This window comes from Mchenga conophoros, linkage group LG8, assembly GCF_057382185.1.
Source record: "Mchenga conophoros isolate Kocher_MC1m ecotype Shallow Benthic linkage group LG8, M_conophoros_male_GT1.1, whole genome shotgun sequence".
NCBI classification, from domain to species: Eukaryota; Metazoa; Chordata; class Actinopteri; order Cichliformes; family Cichlidae; genus Mchenga; species Mchenga conophoros.
In genome coordinates this window covers 505,424-522,345 of record NC_140533.1, presented here as the reverse complement: position 1 = coordinate 522,345, position 16,922 = coordinate 505,424, and the positions used below count along the sequence as shown (strand labels likewise).

General features: G+C 44.1%; 2 protein-coding genes across 2 annotated transcripts; both read right to left on the bottom strand.

Annotated features, from left to right (window-relative positions):
• Positions 1-36: 36 nt before the first annotated feature.
• Positions 37-7,347, bottom strand: tfam (transcription factor A, mitochondrial). The gene is made up of 7 exons (XM_085283534.1): positions 6,350-7,347; positions 5,311-5,453; positions 2,914-2,984; positions 2,204-2,353; positions 1,913-2,008; positions 1,266-1,322; positions 37-1,181 (listed from the first exon to the last, which is right to left on the bottom strand). The coding sequence occupies exons 1-7, from the start codon at positions 6,430-6,432 to the stop codon at positions 903-905; spliced, it is 879 nt and encodes a 292-aa protein (XP_085139660.1). The 5' UTR covers positions 6,433-7,347; the 3' UTR covers positions 37-902.
• Positions 7,348-7,499: 152 nt separating this feature from the next.
• ube2d1b (ubiquitin-conjugating enzyme E2D 1b) lies at positions 7,500-14,449 on the bottom strand. The gene is made up of 7 exons (XM_085283535.1): positions 14,225-14,449; positions 13,046-13,109; positions 12,333-12,364; positions 11,980-12,057; positions 9,555-9,660; positions 9,267-9,360; positions 7,500-9,177 (listed from the first exon to the last, which is right to left on the bottom strand). Exons 1-7 carry the CDS (start codon positions 14,246-14,248, stop codon positions 9,132-9,134), a joined length of 444 nt encoding a protein of 147 aa, XP_085139661.1. The 5' UTR covers positions 14,249-14,449; the 3' UTR covers positions 7,500-9,131.
• Between the last annotated feature and the right edge of the window lie 2,473 nt (positions 14,450-16,922).

The window sequence follows — 16,922 nt, the reverse complement described above, 5'->3', positions numbered from 1 at the left end:
CACACATGCAGAATCATTTCAGGCCATGTAGAAGAAAACTGTATACGAAGGTTTATTGAGGAAAAGAACACCATACAAGGAAAGACATAAAGCAGGATGAACATGGCAGCACAGAGACCTGTGCACTCTACAACACAAAGCAGCTATCAGTACTACACTATGCTCTTCATAATAACAGAACAGACCAAATGTTACCGGACGTTAGCCGAGTACAGAGTGTAAAGCAGCTGGTTTCATTCAGGGTCACGGACACACGTTAAAGTTGCTACTGAAGCAACAGGCGTGACAGTAATGACACTAAAATTCAGTCAGGTTTCTTGCATGTGAACAGCGGTGCTCTGATCTCAAGAGGAAATGTGGGACCGCCCGGAGCGCTGCGTTTAAAGCTGCACACTCACCAGCACCAAGTATGGATTTATGTCAGGTTCAGGTAGAATCAGTGGACCTTACAGGACACATTCAGACTCATTCATTGTTGCAGGATTTTGTGTGGATGTGTTGAAGTAAAAAATGCAGCCCACATTAATCCTGCAGGTGTTCTAGGACGGCAACAGGAACCCGTTTGTTCCTGTCAACACCACAGCGGTACACGTCAGCGCTCCGACGCCAACAGGCTTGCTTCATTTGGCTCTCACACTTTTAAAGTCAAACTTGGTATTTTACTACTCCATCTAAGCCTGGAGGAGTGAGTCTGCATCACAGGGAAGGACTCAAACTCACAGGTACCTTTTTTACAAATGCTGCCATCGCGGTTTATCTGGAGACATCAATGATGCGGATCTGTCTGAAGGTTATCAAAGTTCTGTCCTGTCAGCTGAGACAGCTGACTTTCAAGTCAGAGAAAAGCGAGGCCGAGCTCCGCCCGAGCCATCACAGCTCCTGTCACCTCCTCTGGACGCGTCTTATGTCTTCTTGGTGGACGGCGGGCTGACAGTTTTCGCCGATCTGCTTTTTGTGGTCTTCTTGGAGGGTTTTGACGTTCCCGTGGCTTTCTTCACAGTTTTAGCCTTCTTTGTTACCTTCTTTGTTGCCTTCTTGGCTCTTGCAGCAGGTTTCTTCTTGGTAGACAGGGTCCGCTCTCGGATCAGGTCTTCTCTTCCGATCTCCACCATGTGGTCCTCCCACGACTTCATCTCATTCTTGTAGCGAATCTTGTCATCCTCAGCGAGCTGTGTGTAGACCTGTGGCACAAATACAAATGTCAGAAGACCCGACAGCACTCATTAGCATTCCAGCTACAAGGATGAAAGGTGCGTGTTGCCGACCTGTTTCTGATGGCTGAAGAGATTCCTCCAGTCCTCCAACAGCGACTTCATCTTAGCCTGAAACAACGACAGGAGCAACTATTGGCCAAAACAACCCTGCAGTGTCTGCTTAGCTGCTGACCAACACAGAACAAGAGAAATGACTGGAGCAGCTGTCAGGGTGCTGCATCAGCACCCTGACAGCTGCTCCAGTTTCACCTGAATCTGTATTCCATCTCAAACTGGCATTTCCATTTAGTCCAGTTTCTGCAGGTGCACTTCATGTCAGAAACTCTGGCTCTGTGTGTTTGCTGATATGGAAAACGCATCCATACCATCGTCATATAAAATGACCTCATTTGTACTGGTGCTAATCTTTTTTCCGCTCACACTAGCGCCTCCTGCTCCTCACACCATCTTACAGGAGCTGATGTTACGTGGTGTTACTGTAAAGTGCAAGAGAAGCTTCCCAGCAAACATCAAACGTGACAGACGGAGAGAAGCTGCCGGGGTAACGTCCCACCGGCTGACTTCACTACACATCATTAGTCATCTGTGCCGCGCCAGCGTGCCGGCATAAACACCAAACACTGAAACTCTGATACCTGCTGCAGGTTTTTAAATCAGGGTCACACTGACCCTGGATCAGTGCACGTGTACTTCCTGACCTGAGACGTAATTCCTTTAGCCTCCTCAAAGTGCTCCGACATGAAGATGTTGAAAGGAGAGCGAGGACGTTTGGGCTTCCCCAGGTTTGTCAACTCCTGGAAAACACGTGCGCACACACACACACACACACACACACACACACACACAGTAAAACTCTGCACAGTTCACATTCAGTGCCTTAGAGAGTTTGAACAGGAGAAGCTAAGGATTGAACTACCAACCCAGCAAACCCACGATGAGTGCACAGGAGATAAAAACCAGCCTGCTCTGGTCCTTTCTGTCTTTCTTACCCTCTTCTTGCGGATGGCCTTCCTCTTGGCCCTCCTCTGCCTTTTCTCCTGGACTTGTTGCTGCAGCTGTGCAGGAGTCAGCTGGGCTTGATAGCGCTCTAGATCCACCTTGAACTGTTCCCGGGCCCGGAGAGAAGCTTCCTGAAACGGCTACCAAACAAAAGACTCGGGTCACAACAGAGAGGACTTTTCCACTTTCACCGCTGGTAACGCCGTGCTATTGTTACCTGTGTGCGACAAACACAACCTGACAGAAGCATATTTTCATTTATCACAGTTGCACGTGCCCGCCACGAGCTACCGAAGCAGTTTATTAGGGATGCAACGGCTCGTGAGAAAAGGCCGACCCGCTCAGGTCACTCGAGTCTACTTTTCACTTTATGCCTTTGATGTTCTTCACATCTTCCTGTTTTATTTAATGAGAAAATGTTTGGAAGAATCACAGTAAATGTATAAATACAGTATAAACTTCAGGCTTTATATTCTAAACAGGCCCAAAAGTTCTGGATGACGATCAAGAAAATGTATTCTTTTAGTTAAGATGTAGAGAATGACTATCAATGTACTTCAGAGGAATTTAAGGAAACGACTTTAAACATTGTCGTGTGTGACGTGTAGTCCACGACCACAACCCGTGATGCTACGGCCCAACCATAGATCTGGTGAACTGTTGCACCCCTACAGTTTATACACACACAGAAATGAGATACCTGTTTCTGTTCTGGGCTCAGTGATCTCCACTGCTGGGCAATCGTCTTAATCAGATCCACTGCTTTGATTTCTGAAGAAAATAATGAGGAAATGTTTAATGACAACAAAAATGCATCACTAGAGGAAGGACAGAGAAACTGTGACTGATCTAGAGTGTCTCACAGAGCTGCTGCAGCCACACAGGCTCATTCACAAACTGTTCATACAGATCTGGGAGAGAGGGCCGAGCCGGGCAGCTGACAGACACCCGTGTTACATCTACAGCTCTGCACTGAAAGGGACTTTGGCCTTTAAAGGCAACAAAGTGCAGCACAACAATCTTCATAATCTCGTTTTCATGGTTGTTAGAAAAAGTCACTGAAAGTAACATCTGCCAGTGTGGGCCCGGTCTACTCTACACACCCAGACTCTGACAATTAGCCACAATTCACAGTTTAGTTTTCCATTGTTGTCCAAGACAACACTAGGGCTGCTCAATTAATCGAATTTTAATCTCGATTACGATCTGGGCTTTCAACGATCATTAAAAATGACTGAGCCGATTATTAGCCCCTCCCTCGTGCTTTACTCTCGCGCTGCTCCGTGTGGCAAATCGAGCGCACCTCTCTGCATTTCGAACACGTGTCACAACAATTGAGAGGACCCGAGGGAAGCTCGGAAAGCTCAGCAGAAGTTATTTGGAGAGGAGAGTGACTGCCGTTGGTTGAAAAGAGGTAAAAAACTTCAGTGGTGTGGAAACATTATGGGTTCAGTCAGACGTGGATCAAGTAGACACAGTGTGTAAACTTTGCTACGGTGTCGTAGCTGCACCACAGAGCAACACTGCAAAGCTCACTAAACACAGATGTTTACATTTTTCATTTATTTCTTATATTGCAAACATTTGCACATTATTTTATAGTATTTTTTTAAAGTCATTATTCAATACATTGTTATTGTTAACCCTTTAAAGCCGGTCAGAGCAGCACGCTCCATGTTGTGTAACTATTTTTAAATCCCTGTAGAACCGGAACCGTGTAAGCTAGCGCAATAATTTGTTTTGCATATGAAACCGGAGGAGTTGTACTTACATCTGATGCCATCAGCTTGTCCTCGGTCACGGTTTCCTTCCACACATAGCTTTGCAAAAATTGCATAAAAAGGGATTTAAAAATAGTTACACAACACGGAGCGTGCTGCTCTGACCGGCTTTAAAGGGTTAACAATGACTTTAAAAAATAATATAAAATAGTGTGCAACACCACTGAAGTTCTTTTTTACCTCTCTTTTCAACCAGCGGCAGTCACTCTCCTCTCCAAATAACTTCTGCTTAGCTTTCCGAGCTTCCCTCGGGTCCTCTTAATCAGCGGTCTCCAACCTTTTTTGCGCCCGACAATATTTTCACGGACCGGCCTTTAAGGTGTCGCGGAATAATGAGGGAGGGGCTAATAATCGGTCAGTCATTTTTAATGATCGTTGAAAGCCCAGATCGTAATCGTGATTAAAATTCGATTAATCGAGCAGCCCTAGACAACATGGTCTGTGTGTTACTGGACAATCCTCGTGCTCTTCTTTGGACTGATCAGGTCAGTGCTGTGGTGCTCCTCACTGCCAAACACCCTGCGGCAACAAATCACAACCAGCTGCTGGAGCCGAGCCGCTGATTCTTCTCACTGATATTTTAGGAAGCATGGATGCACTTCCATGCGCCCACAGAAGTGTGCACAGGCTCTCCTCTCCCCCCTCTGCTTCACCACCGTCATACCTACAACACGACTGTGGGAGAAATTCTGGACGCCATCATGGCTGCTGTTTCCATCCCATCCAGCCGCCAACCTGGCCCCATGTGTTATCTTTATCCACGCTGTGCTGCATGCCGGTGCTTGATTCATTTCTGTATGTATATGTATGTATGTGTTGTCGGAAGGACTGCAAACGCCTGAAGCCATCCCTCGTTTCTTTCTGTTTCTGGATTTCTTATTCATTTTCACTGCCTTTGCTGTAGCATTTTCAACTTTTAACTCTGACCTGTGAAGTATTCAGGCACAGAGAGGCCTCGCTCAGGGGATTAACCAGCATTGCATCTACATACACCAGGCATGAAACATTACTTCCAAACTAACAGGGTGATTGCCAAGGAGCCATTAACCATAGCAATGGCATATATGCACATGGTGTGCAGTGTGTCCGTAAAAGCAGCCATATATACTTTATGTCCATGTAGACTGCACGTTTTAATAAATCGCCACATCTATATTCATTTTCTGTAGCAAAATACAAAGAGTAGTGTCTTAAAGCCTCAGCCCATCACTGCCATTTAACTGCTTTCATATACACGAGGTTCAAACCTTTTCCTGTCTGAATGTTTACACGTCTGCTCATTCAGGCTGACCAGCCTGCAGTGTGACAGTGCATACCTGGGTTCTGTCTGGCCATGAGCGGCTTCTGTTGCTGAACATATCTCATGTATCCGTTCAGAGGTCTCTTTGGAGGGGAGCGGGCCTCGGAGGTCAGAAACTTCACTGGGCTGAAGAATGCAGAGGGCAGCACGCTGGTACACCTGCAGGGAGGCAACATACATGAGAACAGCCATCTCTCTCCTCTCCATCACGCTTTATTCCACATGGAGTATTTCAGGGTTCAGAGCTGGACTCTAACTCATGCCTGAGATCTGTGAGGAACATTTGGTAAATGGCCTGTATTTATATAGCGCTTTACTAGTCCCTAAGGACCCCAAAGCGCTTTACATATCCTGTCATCCACCCATTCACACACACAGTCACACACACAGGTGATGGCAGCTACATTGTAGCCACAGCCACCCTGGGGCGCACTGACAGAGGCGAGGCTGCCGGACACTGGCGCCACCGGGCCCTCTGACCACCACCAGTAGGCAACGGGTGAAGTGTCTTGCCCAAGGACACAACGACCGAGACTGTCAGAGCCGGGGCTCGAACCGGCAACCTTCCGATTACAAGGCGAACTCCCAACTCTTAGCCACGATCGCCCCGCCCCATTTCTACTCATCATGACTGTCAGTGCATGTCTGACCGCACAGTGTGCTTGTTCACACAGCACACTGCTAACTGGGTGACACTTTACTGTCCGCGTTGAAAGAAGACAGTCAGCATTCGCCTGCAAACACTGCAGCGCTGCTATGTGTGAGCTGCAGCTACACTGCGTTTCCTGTCGGATATGAAGAGCACAGAGCAGCTAACGAAGCTTCAAAGCACTGACAGCAAACGGGAACTCTTACAAGATGTCTGCTTTTCTGTTTACCAACAGTACCAAGAACCGAAGGCCATGTTTATATTTACGGCTGCTTCATGCTACGCTTACGTATGCTACCATCACCAACACTCACTGTTCTAAAACACGATGTTCAGGGAGTTTCACACAGCAGACTGCAGAGTCTCTGCAGCTAGCTAATGCAACACATACGCCTGGGTTAGCTACCTTGCCAGAGAGCCAGTGCAGGAGAGCACACTGAAGGACTTAGCCAGCAGGCTAACACCTGCTGTCAGCAAGTACGGAGCCATGTCGGCGGGAATCAGCGCGAAAGTCCGCAAACAGGGGAGCGAAGAGCAGACGCGTTGTCTCTGTGCTCAGGCGACGCTGTGATAGCGCTGGAACCCAGGGAGCCCACGGACACGCACCACCAACTGTCTACCAACAAAACGCGCCTTCACTCTCTCCCGGTGGATTGTGGGAAAAGGTCAACTGTTTTTTTTAACTTCCTGTGTTGAAGCTTTACTTCCAACAAAGCAGCAAATCAGCTTTAAAGCACAAACAGACTCAAAGACAACGTGGTCAAAACAACTTTAAGACATCTGAAGTCATCTGATGTTCATTTTGAATTTAGACGAAACGGCGGTGTGCTTGTACGTCACTTCCGTTTCCGCCTAGTGTTCAGAGGGCTCGATGGTTGTTTATGACGAGTGTGGTTTCAAAAGGAGATTTGGTTTAAGCTGCTGTTGATTTAACCCTGTTAAAATATAAGAGCGATATAGAAACATTTACTGAGGTTTTACATGTCGTTTGATCTCTAACAGCATCTGATCTGAATGAGTCCCGGGACGTGTTTGGTGACTTTAGTGAGACTGTCGTGCTTTTCACCTCATTAATCAAACACCACATAAATGTAACTTCTCCACTTTCAGGAGAGAAACACAACTCTGTGTTCCTCTCACAATAAGAAAGCTTTAAAAACCATTAATATTTGTAACATTTTAATTTATTGAATTATTCAGTCCCGTTTTTCCTCTTTGCATCTGTATTTCTATCCTTTTTGTTTAATTAGACATACTCTTCCTCTGTGTTATCATTTTGCAGTACAATTGTAAAACCCATTGTGTTGTGTTATGCTCGTTAAAAGTTTCTGTTGAAATAAAGTTGGAGGGGAAAAAGTGCAGTTTCTCCCGTTTCCCAGCAAAATATAAAGAGACGGATGTTGGCTTAAGACTTTTGCACAGTATGTTTGACTGTGCTTCTATATTCTCTAGTTTCATGTAACACTGCCAGCACACAGCGCAGTCAAAGTGCAATAAGAGCACCACATACAAAGTGTGTTGCTCGTGTCAACATAAAGCAGAGTTACACAATCATGTCATGATAGTAACGGTACTATTCTTTAATCCAGTACAAAATGTGCCACATGGGCCTCAGAGACACAGGTAGAAAACTTTACACAGGAACAAAAAGCAGGGTCTTTAGCCTTTGTTACGATGGAGTGCAGCTTAATGAGGACAGTGTAAAAAAGCTTCTCACTGGGCTGAAGGCCTGATTGTTGTACCTGTGGAAATCCAACGTCACAGCTACGATCAGGGGACAAGAGCACATCATTTTAATGAGAGCTTTACACTGTGATGACTCCAATCTGAGTTCAAATAGAAAAAATCATTCCAAACAGACTGAATACAATATAGGTGTTGTCAATAATAATAACAATAATAATAACAACAACAATAGAAGAAAACAGCAACACATAAGAAGTCGCTCCCATTTTCAGGACCACTGCCACAGTACATTGTTTCATTTCAATCAACTTGGTCTGCTACACCGACATCAAGACTCCTCCGTAAGCCAGCACATCGATGAAGTGACGACGCAAAGAGAACATTAGTATCAGTCAGTACTGTTGTCTGTTGGAGGGCCATACATATTTCACATTCAGCCTTCAGTGTTTCTTCCTGGCTGCTGATGCGCGAAGCAGAAAGGTGGATGACGGAGCCGCCTGAAGCTCGTGCTCCAAAGTTTTCCAGGACTTTTTCCTGTATTACAGAAAAGGGATTTGCATTTCTTTGCAATACTTCTGCATCGTCTCACACTGTGCATTACATTCTGTGTGATCTGTACCAGGGGTTCGTCTACAGAGGCTGTAAGGGACAATTAGACAGGAAGGAGACATGACGCGACTGTCCTGCTATCGGTGCTCACATGCTAATAGGTCGGTGTCCAACAGCATGCTGCTGCTTACTGTCAGAACAGCTAACTGAATGATTTCAGTAGTAACCTGGAAAGATCCACAGCACCATCAGCTCAGACAAAGAAGCAGCCAACAACAACCACACATCAGGCACAGCCTCAGCTGGCTGTGCTCACAGCCAGCAGCTCCACGCTGTCCCTCATCATCTCTCCTCTCTGCAGCCAATGAAGTATTAGCCTTAATTGGCTGTGTCCAACTGGACTGGATCAACACAGCAACAGTTACAGTAATAATGTAAGGAACACAAAAGTATTGTTAGGTAAAGTAACACAGGAGTCGAGCTAAGACGTCCTGCTGCGGCCCTTCTGATCTCCGTTCACAGCACAGCTGACGTGGGCTTGTTCCCGTTTGGCATCTGGTGGCATTTCTGTCCTCTCATTTTATACTTGTACTTAAAAAGGAAAGAAAACAATCTGTAATAATCATGAATGTCACAAATGAACCGTCCGTGGTGCAATAATAACATGCCAAACGTTAAAAATGCCCAAGTATCCACTGAGTGCGCACAGGCAGGCTGTGGCCTGCTCCGAGTCCGGCTTCTTTTCAGGAAAAACAAAAACAACCCCCCAAAGTAATGTAGATGTTATCGGCCTCGGATTAATAACGATGACAACAGTTCAGTTTGGTGGAAGTTAAGTAGGATTATTTCATGAGTTCGTACTATAATTTCAGTGCGTGTTGACTTTAAAAAACAGATGGGAAAAGAAAGAAACTAAATGTCAGCCTGTCGTTTTTGCGCTGTGCTCATCTTCTTCACATGGCGTACTTCTGGGTCCATTCTTTTGCTAGTTTGTTGTATCTGAGAAGAGAAAAAGACACAAATCGATGACACCATCAGACACACTCGCTTTACTAAAGACGTTAGCATGCGCGCGTGTGTGTATTCACTTGTCTTTGTCGTTCTTGTAGATGTGAGCTATGTCAGGCACCAAGGGGTCATCTGGGTTTGGATCACACAGCAATGAACATATGGACAATAAAACTGCAAAAAACAGGTGAAAGGATCCCGTCAGTGAACTGAGGACAGTTTCATTGTCGAGTGTGTAGAAACGACACACTTCAGTTAACATGGGGCAGACGTGACGCTGTGTGGGAGCAAAGGGAGGTTCCTCGGCCCTAATCATACGATCCATAATGTCACTTTTTAAAATACAGACGACACACACATCTGATTACCTTTAGACACCGTCAGTGCTGGAGACCACTGTGACCGCAGGATGTCCAAGCAGATGCTGCCGTTGCTGTTTATATTTGGGTGATAAATCTTTGTTGTAAATGCTACCTGGATTAAAAAAATGAATGACGTTAGTAACATTCAGCGAGTGGAATAACTGAAGTGAGCAGGTCCTGAGTGACACCTTCCTCATCGTCAAGACGACTGAAGCAACTACCAATGAAAGAGCAGGATACCGTTTCCAAAGTAACCCAAGCCTGTAACGTCCACGACCCACCATGACATCGTGACAGCGACACACAACACGTCTTGCTGTGTGGAGTCTGGGCACCGTCGTGGATTTCTTGCAGTGCAGACTTTCAGCTTTGATTCAGTGGGCTGAACAACAATGTTACATTATCTGTTTGAAAATCACAGGCTCGACTTTCAGAGGCTCAACAGTAAGTGGACCATGAAGTGACAAACTCAAGCACAGCAGCTGTTCATTTCCTGACGCCAAACGTACATGCACACAGACACACAAACAAGCAGAGCAGTTAGAGACCAGGAGACATCCTGGGATCCTGTTAATGTCAAACTTTTGTTAAACCTTTTGAATTAAACACACAGTACAGAAACGAGCACTGCGTATTATTCACAAGGCTGGTTATCTAGATCATACTCACAAATTCTTTCTTCAGGCAAAGTTACTTAAATTCCAGGATCTGGTTAATTACAATACATCCATAATTTTGTATAAAGCTTTTACTAAACTTTTACCGGCAAATTTACAAACTAGATTTGAAATTCGAGAAAAGGTTTATAATGTGAGAGGCTTTGGAGAATTCAAATTACCCAGAACTCGAACAACCCGTAAAGGCTTTTGTGTGTCTGTATGTGGTGTGAAAATCTGGAACAGTCTGAGTTTACAACTGAAACAATGCAAAAATATTCATAGATTTAAATTCCTCTACAAACAGTTGGTCTGGTCACAGTATACTCAATGATGCTTTTAGTGTGCTCTGTAATGTCTGTCCTCTTACCATTGCTGGTATGGATTCCAAAAAATAAAAAATAAAATAAAGTGTGCGTATGTATGTACATATATGTACTTGTGTGTGTAGATATATATGTATGTATATGTATGTGTGTCTGTTACTTGTAGTTATTACTGCCTGTTACCTGTGGTAATGCAATTTATAATTTATATATTCTGTATTCAGTTATGAAGGCTCTAATTGTTGGTTGCGAGCTGCCGCTTAGATGCTTGTATCTGCCCGGGGCTGATGATGGGTCTGTATGCAATGATGGGCGTAGCTGCGGGAAGTTTGTTTTTTTTTGTTGATGAGTGAGTATAGGGGTGGGATTTAATAAGTTTTCTTCGTCCCACTCCTTTTTCAGGCAAGTTTTGTTTTTTGTTTTGTGTATTTTATGTTCAATATAGGTATTTGTTGTGCCTGAAAATGAATAAATAAATGAAATGAAAGCTTAAAGCCTGCACTTCAGTCACTTCCTGTTTGATTTAAAAGCCACACTTGCTATCCCAGGTTAAGTTTAGTCTTTTTGTTTGTCAGACTTTTCTTTTGGCATCAGGATTAGTTCATGTGTGGAAAACCTGCTTAAAGAGCTTTATTCAGGTGTGCAGCCACCGGGCAGGGATAGCTCAGTAGGTAGAGTGGTGGCCCCATGATCGGAAGGTCGGGGGTTCGACTCCACTGAACGTCTGCCCTGAGGTACCCCTGAGCAAGGTACCGTCCCTACACACTGCTCCCCGGGCGCTGCACTGGCAGCTGCCCACTGCTTCACTGGGTGAATGGGTTAAATGCAGAGGAACTATTTCCCTATGGGGACTAACACGCACACTTTACTTTACTTTACTTTTACTTTACTTTACTTTGGGCCACCGATCCTCCCAGTCTCAACTCTGCTGGAGCAGTGAGCAACATTTTTCCAAAACACACACCCTTATTTACTTATCAAATCAGCCAGTGAGCCTGGTACACGTGTCCAGGAGAGACCACTCCTAGTAGGACAGAAATGTCTCAGGACAAAAGTGAACAGTTTGTCTTCCAAGCAGGCCGCCACCGCCCTCCAGTAACTCTGACTGAATAACACATGTGTACAATATGTAAGGTAGGTTATACAATCTTCCCACCAAACACACTGTGTTTGTGCTTCTTCCTGTGTGTGTTTGCACAGTCACCCTGAACTGGTGACCCTAGACTAGCTGTGTGACAGACTAGTGACCCGTCCAGGGTGTACTCTGCCCCTCACACCATCTCACTTCCTTTCCTGCCTCGTATGACCTTAAAATGGATAAGTGGTTAAGAGGCGGCCGTGTGGATGTGCTGCTGTGTATGTATGAAATGTGGCACAGTGATGCAAGTTGTCAGCTCTGTGAGACAGGAGATCTAGCAGCATGGCAGGAGAAAAGCTTGGGGCTCTTACCTTTGGTGGCTTGAACGGGTAGTCAGTAGGAAAGTGAATTGTGAGAAAGAAAACTCCTCCTTGGTACGGACTGTCACCCTGACAAAAAAACACTTCTGTCAACACAACAGTGAAACGATTCAGGTGGAATCAGTCGGCTCGCTCCCGTCACCTTCAGCCCAGATGAACAAACCGGTTGGCACCACTTCTCATTTGTCTATATTTATTTATTTTTCTATATGAGAATAATTTCAACACTGTAACAAAGAAATGTCCCAAATATGGGATAAATAAAGCAGTGCTCATTATTTCTGATGCATTTAGTGCAGAAAACATTATGAGAGGAGAAGAAGCAAGCTTAGCGTGACACTCACCGGGCCCATTATTGTTGCCTGCCAGTGAAACACTAGGAGCAAGAAACAAAACAGAGGCACATATAAGAACGCAAGCTGTACATTCAACCAACACAATGTTCAGAGGCCATCATCCACCACGTTACACATGCTGTGTGTACAGAGCACAGTGCACACTGTGTACTGTGTCCACAAAAGACAGACAGCTGTGCTTTGTCATCAGCCTTACTCTAACTGGCTGATTACAGGGTGACTAACAGCCGTCGCTCCCATTTCCCAGTTAAAAGATAACCTATGGAGCTCATAGTTAACCCTTTGGAGAACCCCTGGCTGTCCATTCAATTTTAAATTGGTCCTAGACACAGCAACACAGTCCAGTCCTGGGGTGTCTCACTGTGAAACAGCATAGGGCATACAGTCACTTTCAGGCGATCAGGATGGAGTTCCAGCCTTCGGCAGAGGTCCGGCTTTCTAGAAGCTAGTCTGACGTCTCTGCAGAACTTCCTAGTAAATCTTTTAGGACCCTTCTTTAGCCAAATGAAACATTTTCTTCTGATATCTACTTGACTCGTTCTTCCACCGCTCTTTTTTTAAAACTGACCCTACCAAAAAATAAATAAATAAATCCTCTTGAAAACTATTTATGTTTTGCTTTAGATTGTTAAGATAAAACGTAGAATGACATTTAGGAACTATGAAGAGTCTCAAGGCCGACATGCAGGATGTGAACTCACTGTCATCCCCCACTGGTCCAGCCGAGCACTGTGCGGGAGGGTCTCTCTGCAGGTCCTGCAGCTCCTGGTCAACATAACACAAACCAGTCTGTGAGGTTTGACTGAACATCACGTGACACGGCAGTTTTAATGTGAATCAGCTGCAAATGCAGAAATCTTTTCCGTCATTAATGGCAAATACCATCCAGGTATCGCTACAGTCCCCACTAGGCCGTTAATGCAAGCGTGCTTGTGTGTGACTTTGTTTCGACAGTGCGGACCACCGAAAGAAACCATCACTGTTATATGTATGTAGTTATTATGCACTCCACACTGTATATAAATGCCACTTGTTTTGCACATATTCAACTCTGTATATTTTATATATTTTATTATTATTATTATTATATTATTATTATTTTATTTTTTTACTATTTAATTTGTAAAAATGTGTATACACACACACACACGTAGGAAAATATTTAGTATACACATCCAGAAATGCATACACTATTATATATTGTACATATATTTATTAGTTTCAGGTTGGCCATTCTTGTATTTTGCTCGTTTGTGTTGTTGTGTTTGCACATCTCTGTTGCTTGTGGGGCTCGCACACAAGAATTTCACTCGCATGTGCTGTGCCAGTGTGCCTGCACATGTGATGTGACAATAAAAAGTGATTTGATTTGATTTGATAAGTCCTGTCAAGCCTTCGAGAAGCTCGTCTAACGTGTTATTTCACTTTTCCATTATGACTGGTAGTCCTCTCCGTGCGCCCTCAACAGTCCACAAAGGAAGTGAACTAGTCCACACTACAGAGAACCGAAATGAACTCTGTGCAAACTTCCCTGGTCACCGCAGTCCCAGCCCTCACTACAAGCTGGACAACACAGCTTCTGACACAGAGACAGGCTAACATGGAGGGCACAAAGAGGGTAGTTAATGAGCTAACTACGCTCTTTGGTCATTTGTTAGCGAGCTAGCATGAAACTGGATTTGTCAGCCTGCTTCGTCCGTTAGGAGAGATGTCAGCGGCCCCATTATTATCAAAAATATGACGAAGTTTGAGCGGAGTTGTTTCAAAGCGGGGGGAGTGTAAGTTCTGTATGAATACACCTTTAGCGAAAAATAAATCCTATCGTTAGCCTCTGCTGTGCTATCTTTAGCTGGCAACCAATGCTAGCTTGTTAAACTTACCTTCTGTATTCTTTTCAGTGCCATGCTAACTGACGCAGTCCGCTCCCGTGCTCACTCCTCGCTCGTGTTGGTAGGATTATTGCTGGCCAAGTCAATGGTTGTAGTTTGTTCCCTGAGTACTTCGACAGCCGGGACGTGTTTGTGTTTTTATAAAAACCTCTTTTGTTTCCGCTTTCTTCTGTTTACGGTCGTCCCCTCGAAGTGGATCACGGGAAATGTAGTTCTGAATGTGCGCTATGCTTGTATCTCAGAAATAACCCTAACTGCTATACTTAAGGAAGTATCTGAGGTACCTTTAGTTCTTGCCTTTCAATGCTTCATCTTTTTAATCCACTACAAGCTGAACAAGTCGCTGCTGGTAGAAGAACACTCGTTTTTCTTGTTGTTCAGAAATCAGAAACATCCCACAGTTCCAACCATATACGGCTTTCACCTTCATCATGTGATGAAATGTAATATGTATTTAAAACAAAGTTTATTTGGTGGACGACTGTCATTTGGTGACGTTTCTTTACATACACTCACTGGACATTTCATTAGGTACACCTCTCCATAACACAAACATCTAATCAGCTAATCATAGAATCATAGAATAACAATCCAATGTATTTAGGCACGTATACATGATGGAGACAACCTGGTGAAATTCAAAGCGAGCATCAGAATGAGAAAGAAAAGCACGGTGATGGTGTTAGATGGGCTGGTCTTAGTATTTCAAAAACTGCTGATCTATTGGAACTTTCCCCACACAACCATTTACAAACCAGGTCATCAGAAGACCTGATCAAACCTTAAAGTGGCCTACAGCAGCAGAAAACCACACCAAGCGCAGCGTCTGTAAGAGCAGGAAACTGAGGCTACAGGCTCACTGAACTTGAACAATAGAAAACATTGTCTGTGCCTCCTTTTATGACTGCAATTTACCAGTCTTGGCTCGTCAAGCAGGATAACAAACCGTGAGCTCAAATCCTCTGAAACATGAATATAGTTTCTTGAACATAACAATGTGTTCACTCAAAATCACCAACAGTCCCCAGATCAAACCGAACACCTCTGACATGTGGAGGAATATTCACATCATGGATGTGCACCCATCTCCAGCCGCGCCATAGCTGCAGCACCCTGATGAGTCTATGCTGCAAAGATTTAAGGCAGCTCTGAAGGCAAAAGGAGGTCTGACCCATTATAAGAAAGGTGTATCTAATAAAGTGTCCAGTGATGTCTTGATGCAATGATTTCACTTTGAATTTCTTTGTATAGTTAAATCACAACAGTCCCAGGGTTTTATATTGGAGTCTTGTTTATTACCAGGTGTTCTCCGTTGGGTTGCTTTGTTCTTCCTTTTATTCTCCCCCTGAAGGGAGGGAGTGTGTAATCAGCTCCATTTGTGTGTTTGTTAGCAGTCTAGCATCCACAGTTTTCAAGATATCATTTTCCAATGTAGTGTGCTGGTAGAACCCTCAAACAGCACAAACGCTGTATTACCCATGATTTCTTTATGGAACTTCACACTAAAGTTCTAGACATCGTGGGATATGAGTACGTAGGTTTTATGTTAATTTTTTTCATTAAAAAAAACTTATCAGTGATACATTGTATGAAAGGTTTGGAAAGAGCAGTACAACACATAACATGTTTCCATAGCAGGCTGACATCAGCACGTTGTAATAAAAACATAAAGCATCAACGTTTTAGTTTCGCTCTTGCCTTTTGGGGGAGATTTTCCTTACACCTTAGCGTCCTGTGTCCTTAGACCTTGTTGTATTTTGGTTGTGGTTACTGTTTGTATTTATGACATGTGTCCCCGGACTCTTGTTCAGTCTGTGACTGTGTTTCCTGCACTTCTCTCACCATTTCCTGATTTACTTTGATTTATTTTCCTCGTGTTTTGCTGTCGTCAGAATCAGAATACTTTATTAACCCTGAGGAAATTATGTGGTCACAGTCACTCCAAGACATTAAGAACTGACTGAACTCAATTAAATAATACAATATATTACAAAATTACAAATATATATATCCAGATATTACAGATATTAAATATATATGAATGACATTTTACTCTAAACTGTAAAACTGTTATTTGTTAAAGGATGTGCCAAAGGGTGTAAATTCTGCAGCCTGGAGGAGCTGGAGTGTGGTTCGGTGGTACATTTAGGTAATCTCACTGAACATGCTCCTGTGACTGGCCAGCAGCCAGTAGAAAGACATTAATGGCTGCCCTTGAGCCTGGTTCTGCCAAAGGTCGCCCTGTTCAAAGGGGGTTCTTCCTCCGCAGGCCACCATAGTGTGTAATGCTCAAATATCTTCTTTCTGCCTGGCTTCACCAAGTATTTAGCACTGACTCACTGCTTCAGTCTTTCTCTTCAGTCTATATTAGTTAAAACATCTTTAACCTCGACGCTGTGTAATAGTTAATATGCGAACACAAGGGTCATCTTTTATATTGAAGTTACAGGAACCCGATGAATAAATCCCACTTGGGCCTCTGTGTTGATAGACACGAAATGATGCTAAATTAGAGACGTTATGCAAGCCTACAGCATAAACACTCTCAGGGTGCCATTACCAAGAGCCTGGCCTGGACAGCATTTCTTAAACTGTTTAGGAAATGTTTAGGATGTTCATGTTTAGGAAATTTGGGGCCAATTACAGTGATAACATGAACTTTCCAACTGATACGGGTAATTGTCAGCAT